The 11,397-nt window shown below is 38.8% G+C and overlaps 1 protein-coding gene across 1 annotated transcript; it reads left to right on the top strand.

Annotated features, from left to right (window-relative positions):
- Positions 1-727: 727 nt before the first annotated feature.
- Positions 728-10,720, top strand: LOC139250231 (plakophilin-4-like; the record flags this gene model as incomplete). Its single annotated transcript, XM_070872726.1, has 3 exons — positions 728-944; positions 4,186-4,318; positions 10,507-10,720. Coding segments are annotated over 3 exons (564 nt in total), but the record flags the coding sequence as incomplete, so codon positions are not given.
- Positions 10,721-11,397: the final 677 nt, after the last annotated feature.

Genomic DNA, 11,397 nt, shown 5'->3' on the forward strand with positions numbered 1-11,397 from the left:
GAAGTTTCAGTCAGTTTCAGAGGTGTGATGACGGCGAGCCGCTGACGGTTCACCGTCCTTACCCACTGCAAAATCCAGACAATCACATCCTGTGATGTGGTTAGTACTGGACACGGTGCTCTCGATGGAGTCTGGCAATGTTTAGCATCTTTTTAAGTAGGCATATCAAAAATAGTGGACAGGTGGGTATGATTACTAGTAATTAATCAAATGAGAGATTTAAAGAAGATAAGCAAGAGATTTTCGGAGGTTTGCTCAATTGTGATGTAAACACAGCAACAACAGGATTTAAGCTGCACTTGAGTTTAAACAACATGGAAAATATACTAAAAATAGAGCAGTTTTGTCTGAGTGTCATGTACATTGATGAAATTCATGTGTGAAATGTAGAAATCTTATGAAATGTGGCACGTAATAGTAATTGGCATTTGATACTTCTGTTTATAGGTTTCTAAGTATATATTAAACTAGTTTCTGGAATGTAACTAAAATTGTTACCACCTGTTAAATTAAAGTAACAGCCCTTGGCATGTGTGATGGCCACAATTTTGAATCTGGTCCTATGAATTACATGCATCCTGATCACTTCAGAGTAAATAAGCTAAGATTGTTGCTCAGATCTATTTTGTAGAAAATGTGCTCAAAATTCACCATTACAAGATTTCAGTAATGTGTATATATAGTGTTACACAGTTTGAGATGTGCAATGTTTTTTTTTAATTTATAGCCATTGGAAACCTGCAGAGGTCAGCCAGTCAACGTAGCACTATGACTTACCAAAGAAGTAACTTTGCTCTAAATTCAGTCGGTAATTATGGTGATCCATACAGAGCAGTTCAGTACCGACCATCTGAATCTAATTATTCCAGACTTCATTATACCATTCCAGCAGATGAAACTACAACAAGGTCCCCATCAATTGACAGCATCCAGAAGGATCCAAGGTAAGTATAATTGGGGTTGACTTGTAGAACTATGTTGTGGGACACTGTCTACCTTACTAACTGAAGCTGCTTTTATATTAGCTTTAGTGGGGCACTAGTAAACTATAGCCAGTGGACAGGAAGATGAATTAGTAAATCCAGCCACCCTAGCATCCTACTAAACCCGATACAAATTCAAGTCATGCCACATATCACAAGATAAATACAGATGAGGAAACCCATCTTCGTTCAGCCATCCGAAAAGACCACACTTTCAATCAGAGCAGGAGCAAGAAGCAGCACCAACAGTTATCAATGTAATGGAAAAAGAGGCGAGGGAGGGAATCCGAGTCGGAACATAAATTTGTATTATTTATATTCCACAAAAAGACGGACCTAGCTAGGACCTATGTAGGTTCCCATAACAGCAGCTTTTATCTGGTAGAATTGAGGGGAGTTAAAGTTGAGAATAAATTCAGGTAGATGAGGACTGGTTGGGCTGCTGTTTTTTTTTAAAGTGGGAGACTCCCAGTCTGTCCTTTTGAGTGATAGAAGTATACTGGACTGTGTATCCATTGTAAAATGAAAATGGGCGAAGCCAAAAACACAGAATTTGTTAGTGGCAGAGGGCATCAGAAGAATCACTGATGCAGGTGTCTCGGGACTGGACAAGGGAAAAAACGTAGTCAAAAAAAGACTTGCCTATCGGTAGGCAGACTGAGAAACGCAAGTGAGACGAAGCCTGATGCAAATTGTTAACCTGTTAAATTGCTTTACTTTGTAAACAAGTGATCATGCAGAGTAATGATCAAAGTGAATTGCACTTCCTTCACTTAATCTCTCCTCTCCTCTCATAAAGCGAGAAAAAATAATAAATCATGCGCCCTATCCCTTTCATGGGCTGACTTATGTTTTGAATTACCTTTCTTTCTAGACAACTTCTAACTGCAAAAACTGGTATCTTGCATATTAGATTTCAACTCCAGGCCTAGGCCTGCACCTCATTAACATATCATACTTTTTCCCCACCCCCAACTACCATTTAGTCCTGCAATCTGATTTTCTTTTTAAGCTGTGTAAAATCACTTAATTTAAAAATGCATTTAAACATAACCCATTCTCAAATTCTTTCCATGAAAAAAGATCAAAAATCTTGAAACATGACACATGAATTTGAATACAATCAATTGAATACACCACTGTCTCTTAATTTTAACTTAATATTGGTAATTATTAGTGTCAGTCTTTGTTCAATGTAATGTTCAGTTTTGTTTTATTTGATCACCTATTTGGTAACAGAAACTTAGTTGGGTGAAAAGTCTCATCAGCTTGGAACCTGAGATCAGCAGGTATAGAATAAATCACTTACTCGGACTGTCTGAAAGATGAAATGAAGACTTTACCTAAATAGTGCTCAATATCTTAGGCACAATAGCAGCAGGGGCAAAAGGACTACATCCAAGGTATTTAATTATTAAGCTTTAATTATAAACCTAGGAGCAGGACTTGTCCATTCAGCTCCTCGAGCCTGTTCCGCCATTCAGTTAGATCATGGCAGATCTGTCCCTCACCTTGATTTGCCTGCCTTTGTTCCATATCCCTAACTTCCCTTATCTAACAGAAATTATTACATTTCAACTGACCCAGCATCCATAGCCTTTTGGGGGAGATAGTTCCAGATTGTGACTATCCTTTGTGGGAAAAGATGCTTCCTGATTTCACTTATGAATGGTCTCGATCTAACGTTAAGAATATGCCCCTTTGTTCTGGATTCCTCACACGAGAAAATAACTTCTCTCTTTCCTGTGAAACCCCTTAATGATTTGAAATACCTCAATTAAATCACCCTAATACAATACAAGGCAAATTTATGCAACCTGTCCTCATAGAATCATAGAAATATACAGCACAGAAGGAGGCCATTCGGTCCATTGTGTCTCTGTTGTACAAAAAAGAGCTATCCAGCCTAATCTCACTTTCCAACTCTTGGTCTGTAACCTTGTAGGTTACAGCACTTCAAGTGCATTTCCATGTACTTTTTAAATGTGATGAGTTTCTGCCTCTCCCACCCTTCCAGGCAGTGAATTCCAGACTCCCATCACCCTCTGGGTGAAAAAAGTTCTCAACTCCCCTCTAATCCTTCTACCAATTACTTTAAATCTTTGCCCCATAATTTGATTCTCTCATGTATAAAGGTCCATTGAAGCTCAAACTCAATCTTACTGCATTAGTGTTTCAGAGTACAGTGTTCCAAATTTGATGCACTCCTAGGAGGCCAAAGCGTGAAGCTGAAGTACCAAAATCTATCTCGAGCAGAAAGTACTCACTATTGGGCAGTAAATGTTTTTGTTTTAAAGAGAGAAGCTATATTATTTTACTATCGCTTAATGCAATGAAAAACTAAACACCAGAGCGCCTGCAAATCTCTTCAGACTGGGTCTGCTGAGGCCTTAGCACTCTAATAATGACTTTGAAAGCAGTAAGGGTGAACTTCTGCAGGGGTTCTCACTTGTCCACCATAAATTCAGAGGAAGAGCCATGGAAACCCCACAGAAATTAACCTCTCGTGAATTTTGTGTCCAAAATGGTCAATTCTCCATATTAGTTTAAAAGAAGTTATAGCAAGGAAGTGTTAACTGTTGCTGAGCTTGCATGTGAGAGATCAACTAGAAGAGAAACAGATGAAAGTATAGCAACTTAAGAGGTAGATATTTAACATCTCTTATAAAACTTGCTGGAAACTGCAGGGCCTGAATCGGAAACACAGTAGAATGAATGCTGAGAGCTTAGACAATCTTCTAAAATGAAAAAAAAAAACTTCAGTGTCAATCGTGCTGTTCCTGGACCTTTTATACGTGGGAGAATCATATGGGGATCTTCTGTGACATCAGGACAATAAAAAATGTGATTTCCCCAATCAAAATTGAACAAGTTTCTACAGTGCACGACCTAAATGACCAAGGACTAAGAATTTCTGTAGATAGACACACAATTTGCCTAGAACAAGTAGAGCATTATTCAAGACTGTAGATGTAGTTATGCTCCAATTTTTTTTTTAAAAACAAAATGTTAATTATTTTTTAAAGTCCTTTACAGAACACTGAAGAATGGGAAAAGTTACTGTACTTTGCTGGAATGCAGTGATTAGATTGTATTTTAGATACTCTAAATAGTTGGGGGTTTTTTGGTTTAAAGTATGAGAATGCTTTGCAAAGAAATTTGCTAATGAGGGATTTTCTCAATTCATTTCTTTTTAACTCAGGGAGTTTGCTTGGCGTGACCCAGAGTTGCCAGAAGTTATTCATATGCTCCAACACCAGTTTCCATCAGTTCAGGCCAATGCAGCAGCCTACTTACAGCACCTCTGTTTTGGAGATAACAAAGTGAAAACAGAGGTATGGCACATGTGTACAGCATATTTCTATTTTATTTCTGAGCAGAGCTATAGAAGAGCACTACAAATTGAGATGTATGATGTTCGAATTGAAAAAATGTAACATTTCTGCTAGCCACATTGAAACCTGTGATGCAAGAGCAGTCATCTTGGAATATGCATGTGGTTCACTGCTGCAGTTCATGACGTGAAATCATTGATTTCACTCAATTGTTCTTAAATTTCAACTGCATACCTAGTGTAAATTGAGCACCTTCCTGATGCATGCCTTTCTATCCCTGCTTAGCTTCACAGTGTTGATTATCTGGTCCACTCCTGCATTGGCATAAGAAAAACTTAACTGTGTGTCTGAGACAATTCATTTCTTTGCCAGCTAATTTCCCATGTCAAACAGGCACACAACAACTACTTCCATTTAGATAGGTTTTTAAACATATAAAATATCCCACAAAGGTGTATGGAAAATGTATATAGATTCAGGAAAGCAAAGTTTAGAAGGAGTGACCAAATGGTTGGTTAAGGGGAAAAATTTCAAGGAGGTTTTCCATGCCACAGGACTGAAACAGCCATAATCAAAGTCACAAATTATATCCTCTGTGACTGATAGTGGTGCACTATGTCTTCTTGATGTCCTCATCCTCCTTGTAGTCTTTGATACAGTTGACCACACTATCCTCTCCAATACTTCTTCATTATCCAGCTGAGTAGGGCTACTTTTGCTTCATTCTACTCTTCCCTATCCAATCACAGCCAGAGCATCTGCAGCAATGGCTTCTCTTCCCACCCCAGCATCTTTACTTTTGGAGTCTCCTGAGGCTCTATTCTTGAGCCCCCTCTTCTTCATCAGCAATATCACCTGAAGACATAATCACCTGAAGACATGGTGTCAGGTTTCATGCAGACAATGATGCCTCCTCTCAACCCCTCCACTGCTTGTGTGTTATTGGCCTGCTTGTCCAACATACAGTTTTGATGAGCTGCAGTTTCCTGGATGTGAGAGGATTGCACAGCTTTGATCCAATCTGTTGATTTTGAGATCGTTTACCTCTGTCTGTGGCATGCTGCTCGTGCTGTTCTGCATGTATGTAATCCAAGTTGGCACATCATTTTGAAATACACTTGGTGCTGCTCTTCACTCATTAAACCAAGGTTTGTCATCTGGCTGATGGTGTTGGTGTATTGAGGAATATGAAGGTTGCAGATTGTGGTGGAATGCAATTCTGCTGCTGCTCATCACCTACAGTGCCTCATGAATGCCTAGTTTTGAGCTGCTAGCTCTGTTCATGTATCCCATGTAGCATGGTGTTAGTGCCTCATGACACAATGGAGGTTGTCTTAAGTTTACATAAGAACATAAGGAGTAGGCCATACAGCCCCTCGAGCCTGCTACGCCATTCAATAAGGTCATGGCTGATCTGATCATGGACTCAGCTCCACTTCCCCGCCCGCTCCCCATAACCCCTGATCCCCCTAATCATTTAAGAAACTGTCTATTTCTGTCTTAAATGTATTCAATGTCCCAGCTTCCACAGCCTCTCCAAGGCAGCGAATTCCACAGATTTACAACCCTCTGTTTTAAAAGGGCGGCCCCTTATTCTAAGATCATGCCCTCTAGTTCTAGTCTCTCCATCAGTGGAAACATCCTCTTTGCATCCATCTTGTCAAGCTTCCTCATAATCTTATGTTTCCATAAGATCACTTCTCATTCTTCTGAATTCCAATGAGTAGAGGCCCAACCTACTCGACCTTTCCTCATAAGTCAACTCCCTCATCCACGGAATCAACCTAGTGAACCTTCTCTGAACTGCCTCCAAAGCAATATATCCTTTTGTAAATATGGAAACCAAAACTGCACGCAGTATTCCAGGTGTGGCCTCGCCAATACCTTATATTAGCAATAGCAAGATTTCCCTGCTTTTATACTCCATCCCCTTTGCAATAAAGGCCAAGATACCATTGGCCTTCCTGATCACTTGCTGTACCTGCATACTATGCTTTTGTGTTTCATGCACAAGTACCCCCAGGTCCCGCTGTACTGTGGCACTTTTCAATCTTACTCCATTTAAATAATAACTTGCTCTTTGATTTTTTTTCTGCCAAAGTGCATGACCTCACACTTTCTGACATTATACTCCATCTGCCAAATTTTTGCCCACTCATTTAGTCTGTCTATTTGCAGATTTTGTGTGTCCTCCTCATAGATTGCTTTTCCTCCCACCTTTGTATCGTCAGCAAACTTGGCTACGTTACTCAGTCCCTTCTTCCAAGTCGTTAATATAGATTGTAAATAGTTGGGGTCCCAGCACTGATCCCTGCGGCACCCCACTAGTTACTGGTTGCCAACCAGAGAATGAACCATTTATCCCGACTCTCTGTTCGTTAGCCAATCCACTATCCATGCTAATATATTATCCCCAAACCTGTGAATTTTTATCTTGTGCAGTAACCTTTTATGTGGCACCTTGTCAAATGCCTTCTGGAAGTCCAAATACACCACATGCACTGGTTCCCCTTTATCCACCCTGTTCGTTACATCCTCAAAGAACTCCAGCAAATTTGTCAAACATGAACTCTTCATAAATCCATGCCGACTCTGCCTGACCGAATTTTGCTTTTCCAAATGTCCTGCTACTGCTTCTTTAATAATGGACGCCAACATTTTCCCAACCATAGATGTTAGGCTAACTGGTCTATAGTTTCCTGCTTTTTGTCTGCCTACTTTTTTTAAATAGGGGCGTTACATTTGCAGTTTTCCAATCTGCTGGGACCTCCCCAGAATCCAGGGAATTTTGGTAAATTACAACCAATGCATCCACAATCCCTGCCGCTACTTCTCAAGACCCTAGGATGCAAGCCATCAGGTTCAGGGGATTCATGTGCCTTTAGTCCCATTATCTTACTGAGTACCTCCACCTTAGTGATTGTGTTAAGTTCCTCTACCTTCCCCCCCCCCCCCCCCCCCCCCCCCATAGCCCCTTGACTATCCACTGTCGGAATATTGTTAGTGTCCTCTACCGTAAAGACTGATACAAAATATTTGTTCAGAGTTTCTGCCATCTCCATGTTCCCCATTACTAATTACCCGGTCTCGTCCTCTAAGGGACCAACATTTACTTTAGCCACTCTTCCTTTTTATATACCTGTAGAAACTCTTGCTATCTGTTTTTATATTTTGTGCTAGTTTGCTTTTATAGTCTATCTTCCCTTTCTTAATAATTTTTTTATTCGTTCTTTGTGCTTTTAAAAACTTCCCAGTCTTCTGTCCTCCTACTAGTTTTGGCCACTTGGTATGCCCTTGTTTTTAATTGGATACTGTCCTTTATTTCTTTAGTTAGCCACGGATGGCTATCTTTTCTCACACCCTTTCCTCCTCATTGGAATATGTTTTTCTTGAGAGTTGTGAAAGATCTCTTTAAATGTACATCAATGTTCATCAACTCTGCCCTCATACCTTTATAGTCTCCTTTATTTAAGCTTAGTACACTGGTTAGAGATCCAACTTTCTCACCCTCCATCTGAATTTGAAATTCAATCATGCTATGATCACTCATTCCGAGTGGATCCTTTACTAGGAGATTGTTTATTAATCCTGTCTCATTACACAGGACCAGATCTAAGATAGCCTGCCCCCTGGATGGTTCCGTTACATACTGCTCAAGGAACCCGTCCCTTCCGCATGCTATGAACTCCTCCTCAAGGCTACCCTGACCAATTTGATTTGTCCAATCAATATGGAGGTTAAAATCACTCATGATTATTGTTGTTCCCTTTTTACAAGCCCCCACTATTTCCTGGTTTATGCTCCGACCAAGTTTGACTTGGTCGTCTCGAGCTCTGCGGTGGTAAGGGCACAGAGTTTGTGGCAGATGCCAAAGATGCTAGCTTTCTTCTTGCCAATATTGGTGATATTCTTGATAATTAAGCTTCAGGATTAGTCTTAATTTGTTCTGACATCCATCCAAGAGGGGTAGATAGCATGAAGGGCATTGACGAGACCATGGAAGATTTCTTGACTGGCAGATAGTGTTTTGACATATATTTTCTTCCTTCCCTGCTGGTTTTGTTAGAGGACTTTGAAGTTTGTACTGTTGAAAAATATTTTTCAGCAAGGTTGCATAAATGTTTTAATTTTATTCTACTGTTCATATTAATTGAAGACAACTGCATGTGAGTGGAAAAGTTATGGATATTCACCAAGTGTTATTTTCAGTATTGTGTAATGTCTGTAATAAAGACTGAAAATAACATCGAACATAGAATGGTTTTAGGCACTTGGACAGCACATGGTGTATTGTTTTAAAGAACTGAAGTTGCATTATACCTTGGATGGTACAGGGAAGGAGCAATACAGTTAATGAGATTTCTTTATTCACTACTGCTGGAATTAACCCATTAGTTTTGTGATTTCATTGGGGCCCGCATTACTTGAAAAATGCTAGGAGCAGAGACACCCAACAGACAAGCTGTGTGTGTATTCCTATGAATCTTGTGTGACAACCAAAATTAACTTTATTAAAAACATAATGTGGGGAAGCTAAAAGTTGTGTTCACCCCCTGCAAATCAAAGTAATGTTTATCGGGACCAGAAGATTTGTAAATTAATGTCTGAAGATCAACATTAAAACAGTATTTAGCAATTGTATGAAAGAACTTTGGTACTTAGTGCTGAGGAAGTAAGTAGCAATCAGTGATCTAATTTATGATCTTGGAACAGAGCTGCTATCCAGATTGTAATGTGTATAATTTTTTCGTAACAGCAGCAGAGCTGATTAGTTACTAAATGTTTCCATAAACTACTGTGAGGTTGTTTGTGCTATTTCATTCTTGCAATAAGAGCCCAAGTGTAACTAGTTTTTATGTGATTTTTAAAGAACTATTCATCAAAGCAAACCATTGGGCTGTCCTATATAATATATGCCAAGTGAATTGAGGCAAAAAGAAAATGTGCTATATTTAAACAGCAAAACATAATCATCGCTCTCAAAACATAATCAAATCACTGGCTACAACTTTAATATAATTACAAAGCTTGATTTTGTTTTAGCCTCCATTCACTTTGCACAAGCATTAAGAACAGATATTCTTTCACACTCCTTTTAAAGTGTGAAATGGTTGATGTTGGTATTGAAAGCATTTACTTGCTGGCTTTTACAAAGTTTAAAACATTGTAATTAAAGCTGCTCAATTAGAATACCTCTGTGGATGCACAACAATCATTCATCAAACCTACTTAAATCATACGTGCAATTAATTATGTAAGTTTTAATTTTGTAATGATGCCCGATTTTAAAAACACAATACATAATGTTGATGCAGCATTTAATGATTTTGGACAGAAGTTCATGTTCAAATTTCAGATACTGATCATAGTATGGGCAGGGCAAGGTGATGTCACTGATGAAAAGCTAGTGTTTCCCTACAAAGAGGGGAAGGAAAAAATAAGTTTCTTCAAACTGCTTTTACTGACCACCTGGTGGCCAATTAGTGTTGCATTGGAAAAAGCCTGGAAACAGATGACCTGTGAATGGGAGAGCAAGCATTAAAAGGGGAATGGGATATTGTGGGAATCAACTAGAAAATATATGGAAATATCATGGGTGCAATTTTCAACTTCAGCGCCTGGCGGGTAACCTGGAAAAGCAGAATGCCTGCTCATTGGAAAGGCCACCTGATTTTGATTCCAAAATCGGGCAGGCTTTAAAACAGCCGGGTGATCCACTCTGCCAGGTTGCTGCCCAGCCGGAAAAGTTCAAAATTACACACCCACCCCGCTATGTGGAATAATGCGATTTGTATGATGGATTGTTAATTTAATACAGGGTTTGACAGATTATTTGGAGAGTCAGGGAGAAATTTGAATGTTAAATTTTGCCTGTTTTTTCACTTCCCTCAATTGATTTAAATAACCTGACGAGAATTTAACAACACGCATTTTATATGGTATTTTGGAAGTACTGTAGTGATCTGTCTTCCATATTTTGTGTTTTCATTGTCATGGTATCATGATGCACATAGATCTATTTAGTGAAACGCTGCCACCTTCATTCTATTCAAGATAACTCTGCCTTTGTAGGATTAATAATGCATTTTTTAAAAATTGTACATAGCAGAAAATCTGAATATTTTCTATATACACTAATAAACTTAAGATGAGTATTCTTAGCGATATATCTTGCTTATATGCCCAAGGTGTGCATATTAGGCGGAATTAAGCACTTGGTTGATCTTCTGGATCATAAAGTCCTCGAAGTACAGAAAAATGCATGTGGTGCACTTCGGAACCTAGTTTACGGAAGAACAACTGATGAGAATAAAATAGCCGTAAAGAATGCCAGTGGAATCCCAGCTTTATTGCGTTTGTTACGAAAAACTGTGGATGCTGAAATGAGAGAGCTCATAACTGGTGAGTGTTGACATTATTTGACTAAATTAATTAATTGTGACCAGTAATCTTCTTTATAAAGTGATTTTGCCCGAGCTGAGATTCTTACTCCTTGCAGACAGACCTGGGTCCTTCCTGATCCATGCCACAGCATATAGTCCATGTAACCATCTGAAGATGACTCTAGATCAATAGTTAATATAAAAAAAAGGCCATTTGTACGGATTGTATAATAATGTGGGCAGTAATAGTACTTGAATTGTAGTTGTAGACTACACTTGTTGACTGCTGTGAAGATGTCTCTGGCTCAGAATGTTCCACCCTCCAACACACAGCATCATTAAAGAAATTAGTATATATCGATGTAATTATTTTACTGACTTCAGTTTTTTTTCTACTATATTTTTGTTTTGTGTGCTTCAGTGCAATAAGATACTGATTGTGACAGTGATGTAATTATACAGTAGAAGTAAGTTATTAAAATTGTCAGGAAAAATAGTTTGAAGTTAGACATTACTCATGCTTCTGTACATATTTAGAATCATAGGATAATTTTTTGCTCTTCATGCTGTTTCCTTGAATAAATTTATGTTCTTCCTCTTAAAATACTTAACTAATTCCTCTTCAAATTTGAAGTCTCAATTTTCTGAGGTTCGCTAGTGGCATGAACCTTTCTGTTGACGGGTGCACCACAGAAA

This window comes from Pristiophorus japonicus, unplaced genomic scaffold (assembly GCF_044704955.1).
Source record: "Pristiophorus japonicus isolate sPriJap1 unplaced genomic scaffold, sPriJap1.hap1 HAP1_SCAFFOLD_3544, whole genome shotgun sequence".
Lineage (NCBI taxonomy): Eukaryota > Metazoa > Chordata > Chondrichthyes > Pristiophoridae > Pristiophorus > Pristiophorus japonicus.